This window comes from Schistocerca cancellata, chromosome 9 (genome assembly GCF_023864275.1).
Source record: "Schistocerca cancellata isolate TAMUIC-IGC-003103 chromosome 9, iqSchCanc2.1, whole genome shotgun sequence".
Classification (NCBI taxonomy): Eukaryota; Metazoa; Arthropoda; class Insecta; order Orthoptera; family Acrididae; genus Schistocerca; species Schistocerca cancellata.
Genome location: NC_064634.1, coordinates 197699629 through 197713209, shown reverse-complemented (window position 1 = coordinate 197713209; position 13581 = coordinate 197699629). Strand labels below are relative to the sequence as shown.

The 13581-nt window shown below is 37.8% G+C and overlaps 1 protein-coding gene across 4 annotated transcripts in view; it reads right to left on the bottom strand.

Moving 5' to 3' along the window:
- Window positions 1-750: 750 nt before the first annotated feature.
- The window catches only part of LOC126100168 (protein diaphanous), a 345883-nt gene continuing 333052 nt past the window's right edge, over window positions 751-13581 (bottom strand). For all 4 annotated transcript variants that reach the window (XM_049910715.1, XM_049910718.1, XM_049910716.1 and 1 more), the window contains exons 16-19: window positions 12533-12697; window positions 6500-6743; window positions 2602-2683; window positions 751-2498 (exon numbers count right to left, since the gene is read on the bottom strand). In XM_049910715.1, the coding sequence (XP_049766672.1) occupies window positions 2477-2498; window positions 2602-2683; window positions 6500-6743; window positions 12533-12697 (513 nt within the window). In that variant the 3' untranslated portion in view covers window positions 751-2476. The remainder of the gene's footprint in view (window positions 2499-2601; window positions 2684-6499; window positions 6744-12532; window positions 12698-13581) is intronic.

The following is a 13581-nucleotide window of genomic DNA, read 5'->3' as shown; positions in this document are numbered from 1 at the left end:
CACACACTATTCTGTTCACGGATCCATCGTAAACTCGCCACACACCAAACACAGAGTATTACGGAAATCACTGTGGACATGTAACACATCCTCCCAACTGAATGCCACTCCGCACACTGACTCATCAGATATGCAGCTCTCGCCACCTAGCGGTACAAAGATCTACCACTCCTACTTTCCAGATGGCAGCACCAGTTGCGAAAATTTTGGATTCCACCTCGTAGGTTGACTGCTGGCAGGGTGGTTTGAGAACGTTTTTCCATACAAGTAACTTATCATTGGCTGCTGAGACAAGCCCTGCCTCCTTGTACCAGAGCAGCCTACATACAGCATATAAAAGAAACAAACCGTAATGGATTAATGCATCACACAAGTAACATGAAAGTTTATGGTGAGCCACTCATTTTCTTACTTAATATCAATCACTACGCGCAACTACATATGTGGATCAACATTGTATTCACGACGGCTACTTATTGCTACAGCAAATAATACTGTTATGTAGTTAATGTTGGTAACACGATGAGCATAAATATTCGTGAGCGCCAAGAAGCCATCCAACTTCAATCGATCCCACAGGGCCCAAGTAAAAGTGTGCAACCAGTGCCTAGTGGAAGTTCCTACACCTTCACTAAATGGAATGTTACTTTGATTCTTTCTTATTATGATAATCAAAGCAGTGTCGAAGCAGAACTCTGGGAAAGACTAGGTTATAAAGAATGAGGCAATCTAGAGAAAGGAACATAATAATCAAAAGCCATTAGATCACAATGATTATTTTACATAAATTCCAGCTTTTAGGGTTTCCACAGATGGTGTAATTTTCTGTATGCGTAATTTATTTAAAATCTAGAAACCTTCAACTTTATTTGTACAACATACCATTTCATATGTATAAAATTACATTATGTATACATATTCATTCTTAAAATAGTTTCTATTTCCAAATAATATTACTTATATACAGATATCACAATTATGTTAACAATATTCTGTTAAGTTTTCATCCATGGTGTGGTGGACAAAATGGTGACAATATCACAAACATTCAAAAAGGAATGCAAAACATAAATATTCTTAAACTATAACTCATTCTGGCAGTTAAAATTTATATAAATGTTTTGTATAAGAAATAATGAGCTATTCATTTTTTTCTTCTCAACCAAGAGCTGCTAAAACACAGCACTCCTTTCATGGCATTAGGCCAGCTCAGTTATACAATGCAATATATTAACAACTCATCTATATCAAAGCTTTCAAACAGAATCAATATTTACACATACCAGTGCCATACGTAAAAAAAAAGACGATGGAAGACAGAATTGTGAAGTACTTCAGAACAGCAATCCTACTAAACGTGTTACCAGTCACTTACTACTGACACAACAACAGACTACAGAGTAACTGCACACAATTTCAGTTTACTCAAAACTGATCTTTCGTCGTTTAATGTCATGAATGACTCAAGATGGCTAACTTAACTGTTAGAACTTTACATCCAGTAAGTGCTGTTTGAAAAAGCAAATATATTGATTTTAAAAGCTTTTATGTAAACTAATATTCATATGTAGGACAAAACTTACTGCACATATTTTGAAGCACCTTAAATTCAGATTTATGTGCTAAATAAATATTATACCAAAGTGACTAGGCATGTCTCTAAATTACAAGTTAGTACGAAACTCTTCTAATAAACTTTAATCCAATGAAATAAAACTACTGGCAGAACATTTTTAAAAAAGTTATAGGACTTACATGATATTTATTAGCAGGCTCTGTAGGCAAAAGATACGTTCATATTACTGAAACTTGAATACAAAAATATATGTATTTCAACAAAAGCGTATTTAAACTTCAGTTCAATTCTCAATTCTGTTAGTCCATTAAAGATTTACTTTAGTAAACAAAATATACACATCCTAAACTTTGCTGTCATTCATTGCAGTTACAAACAAAGCATATAGCAGAATCAGAAAAATCAGTCACTTGGTCCCATATTGTTAAATATACTAAGCATGTAAACTTTTTTCTTTGTGAGAAACACACAATAAAGACAATAGACAATACTAAAATATTAGCAACACAGCAAAAATCTGCTGAAGATTTAGATATTTAAAAGCCCTTTCCACGATATTTTCATACTTCATGACATGAAATCTCTTAAAAAAAAATATAACAAATAGAAAGAAATATGTTTTAGAACTTATTTTGGTGTCATCATCAGGATTACATTTTAATGCCTCCTTATTTATAAAATATATGTACATACAAAGAAAGCACACGAAGGATGGATGGACACACACACACACACACACACACACACACCCCTTTATTTACAAATATTACTTTTTGCAAAGATTTGCATATTACATTATATGAAGCACGATATTGTATCAACAAAATTCCTGCATGTTGATCTATATTGCGCTTTCAAAAAGTTCTGTCCATGAGACAATTATGCATCCCTCTGAGGACTTTACGCCGTACTCAGCAGCTCACTGAAAAATTTCAACAGGAATTAAACATATGATTGTGGTTGCTGAAAAAATTAAATAGTTTAAAATACATCAGGAAAAAAGGGAAACCACATATAGCATTTACCTTGGTAGTTCCCTTCCCGCAAGGGAGTTTCCAACAAGACCCGTTCTGGACCTACTTCGATTTAACTGTGCTCTCCTTTCCGCTAAAAGGAAAACAAAGATATGACAATATAGGAAATAAAAAATTGGTACATGTTGTTTAGTACAAAACCATTTACCAAGTTAAAAATATCTGTATGTTTTTCACATACATTAGAAAAATGAAAATTATAAGAGAGGAACACAAAATGAAAGGGGGTGGTACATAGGCACACTTAAAATGGCAGAGAGGTACACTAGCTTTAGAGTTTTGTTCCTAGTATTAGTACAATTTTGATTTATTGCCACTTGGGTGTGCTAAACCAAGTGTAATTTTTTATATTAATTGCACCAGTGTATTACCCATTATTTACCTGCAGGTGAGGGGATGCATGTCTTCACATTTCAAAATAAATATATGTTTACTGGAAGTTTTAGAAATGCTCTGTATATTAGTCACTGACATTTATAATTTTAATAAATGGCTAACAAAATTTTAAAATGCTAAATTATGATATAAGGCTTAAGAAAACTGTCAAGCAAGGGCATGAAGTTGCAAATGATACAGTTTAACGCAGTTTAACACAAGGAACTCATTTTCCTACATCACAGCATTGTATTGTATTGTACTGTATGGAACTGGGGACCTAGAAATAATGGAGAGGCTTCATTCCTGCTGTAGCCTTCAGTGATTCACAACCCCACAACAGGCTACAGCAGTCCCCGCAGTCCTCGCACCCCACCGCCGCCCCACACTGAACCCAGGGTTATTCAAACATGCAAACATGAATCCATTGCATTCTACACTTGCTGGATGTCAGTTTGTGGGATGGAGTTCCATGCCTGTTGCACTTAGTAGATCAATGCAGAGATGGTTAATGCTGTCTGTGGATGACACTAGAGTTGTCATCCAATGATGTCCCATATGTTTGTGATTGATTGGACGTAAATCTGGAAATCGAGTAGGCCAAGGCAACATGATGCCACACTGTAGACCGTGTTAGGTTACAACAGCAGTATGTGGGCGAGCATTATCCTGTTGGTAAACACCCCTTGGAATGTTGTTCATGAATGGTAGCACAACAGGTCAAATCACCAGACTGACATGAAAATTTGCAATCAGGGTACATGGAATAATCACAAGACCATAACTCCAGGTGTAGGTCCGGTGGGTCTGGCACACAGACAGGTTGGTTGCCGGCCCTCAAATGGCCACCTCCTAACCAACACTGGCACTGAGACAGAACCAGTTTTCATCAGAAAACACAACAAACCTCCACCCTGTCTTCCTATGAGCTGTCACTTGACAGAACTGAAGTCACAAATGGTGATTGTTTGGTATCAGCAGAATGCACACTACAGGGTGTCTGGCTCAGAGCTGTACTTGAACTAACCAATCTGTAATAGTTCATTGTGTCACTGTAGAGCCAACTGCTGCTGCAGATGCAAATGCAGTACAATGCACCAGAGCCCTACACTGAACAGTGTGGTCTTCCCTCTTGGTAATGCCAAGTGGCCATCCAGACCCGGCCTTCTTGTGCCCCTACATCTTCATGACGACCGCTGCCTGCACTGGCTATACATTCCTGCGAAGTCTTAATGCAATATCGCAGAAGGAACATCCAGCCTCTTGTAGCTCAATTACATGACTTCATTCAAACTTGGTGAGATGATGATAATGATGTCTTTGTCACTTTAAAGGAATTCTTGGATAACATCAACCCACCATGTCCAGTCTCCTACCGCCACTCTTATATGACTGGTACAAAATTTAAACAGACAACATCTTTCAGGTGTAGAAACACACCTACTAACTTACATTTATGCCACATAATTTCTTTTTGGTTTTGTGATTTTTGTCCTTGTATTTCCTATGAAGCCTGCCTCACACTGCTCTGGAGAAAGTAAACACACTTCTCAGGAATAGTGACTTAACATAACAGGCTCAGATGACTCGAGGAATGGACCAATAGACTGACTCATAAATACAGGTCTGGCTTATTTACACTAATGAGCCAGTAATAGCAAACATTGTTAGGAAAATTCATTGGCAGAGTGTCATGAGGACATCACAGGTAGCAAATTCTTTCACACCTGTCTGAAAATGAAATCTAAATCCAACAGGTATGATTCACCATTTATAAACCTCTGAAAAATTTCAAGGTAAATAAATGACAACTAGCATTTCTGCTTCTTTGTAAGTTGGTCTAAATACAGTAGGTAGTTAATTCTTTTTTTCTTTGGGGAGGGAATTGGCAGTTTTGAGGGGCACCAAAATTTTGTGAGTGATAAAACCAGTTAGTTGATTGTATCGCCATAAGTACTGTGACACACATTCATTTGGTTTTCTTCATATTGACTTTTGCTCGACCAGTACACACACAGTGTATTTGGCCATGTAATTTTCAACTTCAGGATTTCTCTAGCAGACAAAACATTATATTAACAAGGATGTGAACTGCAGAGTGTATAAGTGTTTACAATAATAAAAATGGGAATAATGAGTTGAATAATTTGATGTGTATCATCACGTTACAGAGAAGGCTGAAAATATAATGATGTGGATTATTTGCCAAATTAGGTTATGGTAACAAAATCAAACGTAGTGTACGCCACGTCATACTAAAACAGTTGTTTTGTTTCTTCTGTGTACGGACTTAGCGGAAGCATTTATTAGTTTATTTCTGTTTTGATATGTCAAGTGTCTATATCATTCCCGAGGCCTCTACATATGCTTTTACTTGCCTTTAACATAGCATTTGAATATTTAAAATACACACACACACACACACACACACACACACACACACACACACACACACACACACACGTGTAACCTATATACATCAAGAGTTTTAAGCAGTCAGCTATAGGGGATTGCTAGCCTTTCCTTTGTTTTATGTACTATTCCATTGTTAAAAATGTATATTTACATGCCAGAAACCACCATACTGTGTGGTGGAGGGAATTTCGTGAGCAATAGATACTTTTTTTTTTGTCCTGCTTCTTCCACAGTGGCCTACCTTTACCTTCTGTACATCAATCCATGATGTTGCCCATTATACCTTAAATGAAAGGGAGGTTTCAGATTCCAGCCCAACTTTCAACCAACAGTGACTCCGCTCCATATATTTTTAGGTGTAAAGTAAAGAATGTACGTGAAATTTCCTAATTAATATGACAATTTTCTAACAGTCAAGACAAAATAAAAAAAACTTGTCTTTTTTCAGGCAAATGTTTAAAACTCTAAATACAAAATTCAGAATAAATATGATAATTTGAGTAAATACAGCTTTATTCAAAGGAAAACAAAACATATGTTTCAGAACACCATAAATTCTTTTTGCAAATAAAACTGTTTCCATATTAATTTAGAGTAGATATTCTGTTAATGTGGCTGGTTAAAGTCAGGATCAACTGCCCCCAGAAAACAGTGCTTAAGACTGTGACAGCCTTGCCTATACTCAATACATAGCTTAACCTGATAGCCTCACTATCATGCAGAAAATCTTACGCAAAAAGTAAACTGATTTACACACCTTGTCAACAGGGAGCAGCACTGTTTAACACCAAGACGCTTTGCAAAATTTAAGAGAAATTCTCATATTCAAGTCTTATGTAGTAGTGAAAATTAATTATTTCTTGAACTGAAAGGTACTTGACAAGATGCATTTGTTGAATGTTTATTTCGAGATGGCAAATGAAATGTGAAATTTTTGGCCAGCACAACAGATGTTATAAATATCACGATACAGAAGTGATGAAAATTTTTATTTGGCTTCAATACGTTATTCACAGAAAAGTGGTTTGTATAGGAGTGCAACTTGTACAAATGTGATCTCCCTTATTGGCTTATCTTAATATTCTCATCTGGTACGCACCTCCAGCGACTCTCATCCTCTGCCTTTTTTGCCTTTGATCTCGGTTGAAAGCCGATCCAGTCTGCAGCGCCTCAAGAAGGCTGTCCATGACACCCTCCTGGGTTTGGTCAGCATTCATGTCAATGAGAGCCCTCTTGCGCTCTGCTCTCTGCGCTCGCTCCTGCTCAGCCTTTTCTCGAGCTTCCTTTGCCCTCCTCTGCTTCTCCTCTGCCTCACGTAATCTTACATTATCCCGATGTGCTTGCTGTAAGAATTCAGTGAGTACCACACTTAATATTTCTGAAAAATATATGCATAAATTCAAATTTTGATAATATTCTAAGCTTTTTCTCAATACCCCTGTTTTCATTAGAAAAATAACTGATAAAGATAACAGCAGTATACAGAGGCATTCACTGTAGCCCACAAATTAAACTTATCCTAACAATGATACTATCACATAGTTGAAGGTGTAAGTAGACAAATGATGAACACTAACTTTACTTAATGAAGGTTTATTCAGCACTTGCACATACAAGAGCGCAAAGCAAACTGCCTCTGGCCAGAACACATATGGTATACAGGGTATTACAAAAAGGTACGGCCAAACTTTCAGGAAACATTCCTCACAAACAAAGAAAGAAAATATGTTATGTGGACATGTGTACGGAAACGCTTACTTTCCATGTTAGAGCTCATTTTATTACTTCTCTTCAAATCGCATTAATCATGAAATGGAAACACACAGCAACAGAACGTACCAGCGTGGCTTCAAACACTTTGTTACAGGAAATGTTCAAAATGTCCTCCGTTAGTGAGGATAGATGCATCCACCCTCCGTCACATGGAATCCCTGATGCGCTGATGCAGCCCTGGAGAATGGCGTATTGTATCACAGCCGTCCACAATACGAGCACAAAGAGTCTCTACATTTGGTACCGGGGTTGCGTAGACAAGAGCTTTCAAATGCCCCCATAAATGAAAGTCAAGAGGATTGAGGTCAGGAGAGCGTGGAGGCCATGGAATTGGTCCGCCTCTACCACTCCATCGGTCACCGAATCTGTTGTTGAGAAACGTACGAACACTTCGACTGAAATGTCCAGGAGCTCCATCGTACATGAACCACATGTTGTGTTGTACTTGTAAAGGCACATGTTCTAGCAGCACAGGTAGAGTATCCCGTATGAAATCATGATAACGTGCTCCATTGAGCGTAGGTGGAAGAACATACTGACGAAACTAAAATGAGCTCTAACATGGAAATTAAGCGTTTGCGGACACATGTCCACATAACATTTTTTTCTTTATTTGTGTGTGAGGAATGTTTCCTCAAAGTTTAGCCGTACCTTTTTGTAAAACCCTGTATATACAGCTACAGACCATTCCAGTAAAATGAATCTTGCCATTTGTGGATACTCCTAGAATGTACTCAAACCAAATATAGAAATTAAAATGTTTCAATTCAGGTGAGTTTTGAACTCTTGACCCTCCATGCATCAATCCAGTATCATAACCACTATACTACGGCAACTGTGTTTATCAGTTCCTTCTGCGACAATATTACCTAAATCATCACTATTCTTAGCATAATGAAAAATGTAGCCAGTGTAATCTCTGCTTGCAAAAGCTGCTGCCATGTCATTTACACCTGTGGACTGCCTTTCCAACAAAGAAAAAGTATGTCAGGGTTTCAATTTTGCTCAAATTTAAAACCATAAGTCCACAGAGAGTGTCATAAGACAATTTAAGTGAACAACCTGATGATTTCTTTACCAGTTACATGATATTGGCAACTACCTTATTTCATGTAACATTCAAACAACTCGTTGTGTTTTCTTTTGGGTAACAATAACTGCAACGAGAGGTTTTATCAGTAACTAAATAAGAATATTAATTTCTTACGTTATTAACCATTCTTGACACTGCTTGTTTGTCATTTAATAGAGTTTAACAGAGCTTAGATACCAAAATGTATTTTTTCGTGGGTCTTAAATAATCAAAATATGTAAAAAAAGTCTCCCCAGTGTTAAGAAGTTATAAGAAAAAAAAAATCACAATAGCATATACAATATAGCGTCAATTATCCGAAGTAATTGGGGGACATGGGTGTTCGGAAAACTGGTTTATTCGGATAATTGAACTGTACATGTTTATTAGCCAAAAAGAAGTACTGTACAGTAAATTTATTCATAAAAACAGGCATCTCTCTTAGTATTACAAAGTAACATACAAAGGCAACTTCAGTAGGAATATATAGTATGTGGCACAGTTTATTAAACAAAATTTGCTATGCTCGTCTTTTGTTTTTTTTTATATCCATAATTGTCGACTTCCCCACCTTGTACTCATTGGAAAAAGTGGTTGCAGATTCACCTTCTTCTAACCTTTTAATAATCTCGTACCTGTCCCTCATCGAAAGGACAACACGTTTACGTTTAAGCATTTTGTATCGTCAAGTTCACTTCTTCACGCAGCAGCACACAAGTGGTCGTAACAGAGAACAGAAGGTGACTGTTTGCACCGTGAGAAGCTCTTCTTGGGGGCGCGCAATCCTTCAAACTGCGTGGAGCAGCATGCCTCAACTCTAAGCTGGCGCAGCTGTTGCTGTGAACAGCTTTGATACTGCCACTGCTTCTACTGCCAGTGCCAAGCCGACAGAAGTGTGCTGATTGTTGAAACACAGCGACTGGTGGCTTGGTTGGTCAGCAGCGCCTTGTGAAGGCCCCATTAGAAGCAATGTTCTGCCAGTGGTGACCCAGTGTGGCGACTACTGCAGGAAACTTGGTTTGGGAGTGAGGGGGATGATGGACGGTAGGGTGGGAGAGTAACAGGTGCGAGCGAATATACAGTTCAGTTAAGCGGTCTTTCGGTTGACAGACGTTCGGATAATCAATGCTCTACTGTAGTTAATTGCAGCAACAAAAGTACTCAACACAAGGAAAAGGGTTTACTGCAGAAAATGAAACAGAGTGTGTAAAACAAAATAAACATCTTGCATAGAACACTTAAGTTGGAGCAGTGGAACAAATCAAAATTTCTCAAGAATACGAGTTTGGATTCCGTAGAAATGTTGGAACACGTGAGGCAATACTGACCTTACGACTTATCTTGGAAGAAAGATTAAGAAAAGGCAAACCTACGTTTCTAGCATTTGTAGACTTAGAGAAAGCTTTTGACAATGTTGACTGGAATACTCTCTTTCAAATTCTGAAGGTGGCAGGGGTAAAATACAGGGAGCGAAAGGCTATTTACAATTTGTACAGAAACCATATGGCAGTTATAAGAGTCAAGGGGCATGAAAGGGAAGCAGTGGTTGGGAAAGGAGTGAGACAGGGTTGTAGCCTCTCCCCGATGTTATTCAATCTGTATATTGAGCAAGCAGTAAAGGAAACAAAAGAAAAATTCGGAGTAGGTATTAAAATTCATGGAGAAGAAGTAAAAACTTTGAGGTTCGCCGATGACATTGTAATTCTGTCAGAGACAGCAAAGGACTTGGAAGAGCAGTTGAACGGAATGGACAGTGTCTTGAAAGGAGGATATAAGATGAACATCAACAAAAGCAAAACAAGGATAATGGAATGTAGTCAAATTAAGTCGGGTGATGCTGAGGGAATTAGACTAGGAAATGAGACACTTACAGTAGTAAAGGAGTTTTGCTATTTAGGGAGTAAAATAACCGATGATGGTCGAAGTAGAGAGGATATAAAATGTAGACTGCCAATGGCAAGGAAAGCGTTCTCAAGAAGAGAAATTTGTTAACATCGAATATAGATTTAGGTGTCAGGAAGTCGTTTCTGAAAGTATTTGTATGGAGTGTAGCCATGTATGGAAGTGAGACATGGACGATAACTAGTTTGGACAAGAAGAGAATAGAAGCTTTCGAAATGTGGTGCTACAGAAGAATGCTGAAGATAAGGTGGGTAGATCACGTAACTAATGAGGAGGTATTGAATAGGATTGGGGAGAAGAGAAGTTTGTGGCACAACTTGACTAGAAGAAGGGATCGGTTGGTAGGACATGTTCTGAGGCATCGAGGGTACACAAATTTAGCATTGGAGGGCAGCGTGGAGGGTAAAAATCGTAGAGGGAGACCAAGAGATCAATACACTAAGCAGATTCAGAAGGATGTAGGTTGCAGTAGGTACTGGGAGATGAAGAAGCTTGCACAGGATAGAGTAGCATGGAGAGCTGCATCAAACCAGTCTCAGGACTGAAGACCACAACAACAACAACAACAACAACAACAACGAGGTGTTCAAAAAGTGAGGTGATTTTATATTTTTATGAAAAAATATTTATTTATTGGTTGGTTGGTTGGTTTGGGGAAGGAGACCAGACAGCGTGGTCATCGGTCTCATCGGATTAGGGAAGGATTGGGAAGGAAGTCGGCCGTGCCCTTTCAGAGGAACCATCCCGGCATTTGCCTGGAGTGATTTAGGGAAATCACGGAAAACCTAAATCAGGATGGCCGGACGCGGGATTGAACCGTCGTCCTCCCGAATGCGAGTCCAGTGTCTAACCACTGCGCCACCCCGCTCGGTATTTATTTATTCATCAATATTCACGTTGTCCCCTTAAAAGTAATCCCCCTCAGATACAATACACTTGTGCCAACACATCTTCCAATCCTCAAAGTACTTCTCATAAGCACTTTTAGGTACAGCCTCGAGTACTTCCTGCGATGCACTTTTCATTTCCTCAATCATTGAAAATCTTCGTCCTTTCATAGGTCTCTTCAACTTTGGGAACAGGAAAAAATCGCAGGGGGCCAAATCCAGTAAATATGGTAGCTAAAGCATGATGTTATGTTGTTTTTGCCCAAAAAATCTATCTCAAGCAACGATGAATGGGCAGGAGCATTGTCGTGATGCAAAAGCCATGAATAGTTTTTTCCACAATTCCGGACATTTCATCTCCGGTTATAACCCTTTATAATTGATGTCATTCAAGAGCTCCTGAGCGATGCTCATGTGACAGTTCTTGTGATCAAAATTGAGAAGTTTTGGAACAAACTTCACTGACACATATCTCGTGCCCAGAATGTCAAAAAATTGCATGGCACAAGCTGATTGATATTCCAACATCCTCATCAACTTCTTACAGTTATTCGACAATTTTCCAAAACAATTTTCTTCACAGCTTCAACGTTATAATCTGCTGTTGACGTGATGCGGTGTCCAGAGCAAGGCTTATCATCGCATTTTCTCAGCCATCTTGGAAGACCTCGTATCACTTGTAAACTTTCTTTTTACTTACAGCAGACTCTCCGTATGTCAGTGTCAACATTTCAAATGTTTTAGAGCACTTTATTCCATTTTTCACACAAAAATTTGATTCAAATTCTTTGCTCCATATTTTATAATAATTGAAAATTGCCAAGCACACTAAAACAAGTCTAATCTTTCTATCTGTCAAAAACAAACCTAGTATGCTGTACATTTGAAACTGTGAACATATCTACAAAAAATCAAATGTATGTTGCCCACACAATTTGAAAAGTCATCTTACTTTTTGAACAGCCCTCATACATGACTTTACAGTAATGAGATGCTCACTAATTCACAACTTCAATGTTTTACAAGCAAAATTAATTTAAAACTTTATCCTATGCATTACCTAATGTTGTTTATCTCATTCAATAATAAAAAAATTTTGTATTATGAAAGGACATGAGTGTTTTGACAACTCAGAATCAAAGATACTTTAAAGAAAAGTTAAGCAGCTCACACAGATGAGCTGGAAGAATGATGTGAAGCCGACTTACAGTGGCTCTACAACAATGGTTAGAAGAAATTAAAAACCGGGAAGCATGTACAAAACATATCATATAAATCTGGAACTGTTAAATTATTTAACAAATATACAAAGAATTTCATATGCAATTACTCACCAATTAAAACAGGTGATTGTCTTTACTTATACATTTCTGAAATGCTAGTCCCGTAACATTTATGGAAGACTACTGTGAGCCACATGTCTTCTATGAAAAACCTGATAATTGTTATTAATCATTAACGTTTACCTTATTTATATCTTAGATTGTCTCACACTTACAATGAAGTCATCCTTAAATTTCTTCACATCACCAAAAAATTCCTCCAGTGTGTACTTTTGTTTATCAAATGCGTAGTACTCCGAAAGTTCCGAGTACAGAGATTCCAGATTCTTGAACATGTTTTGCATAACAGCACAGTGTTCCCTTGCTTCCACTGCAAATGACTATTATTCATTAAGGAAAAATACTTATTTAGCATGTATCACTGGTCTGTTTAATCTTCATACAGTATCAATTAAAGAATGAAAACAGTTAATATATAATGTTCTCACATACATGAACATACCTCCCCATCTCAAGAATATAAAATTTATTTCCCTGCCAACAAGATGAAATTTCTGGGGAAACAGATGGCAGTAGATTCATCAACGTAGCTGCATAACCCAGTAAGTGGCAGAAGACTAATGTCAACACGATTGATATACATATGAGCTCTAAAGAGTGGTAGCAGGTTCGTAAGTATTACTTAACATTTGAGACAGTTACAGCTGTTTAGAGACTGTGGGGATGAGTTTGTGACTGACCCATAAACAAATTTCACAGTTACAGGTCTAGAAGACAAAGGTCAGTGGCACAGTGCGAGATCCACAGAAATTCCAAGCAGAGTGTCCTCATGAGACTAGAAGTGGTTAATCATCAAATGTGGTGGTGGAACTGTTCCAACATTCATGACACAAATCTTTCAGTACAAGCAATGTGTAACACATTCTGGAGGCTAGGAATGTTGCGATATTTCTTCCAATACTGGTCACAAAGCTTTGTGATGGTGACCTAGATCACAGGGTACAATTTCAGGTGACAGACCAGAGGATGATTATCTATGAACCAGGATTTATCAGTACCATTATTTGGTCAGAAACACTATTTAAGCTTAAGGAAACTATGAATCAATATCACTGTGTTTGCTGTGTTGAAGATAATTACTAGAGTACTTAATTCTGTGACACTCCTTGGCTCTTTCTACTTCTGAGGGTACCGAATAAAAGTACAGAAAAACTTGCTCAAATCAACACGTATATAATTCATAAATGTGCCCAAACCATACTAG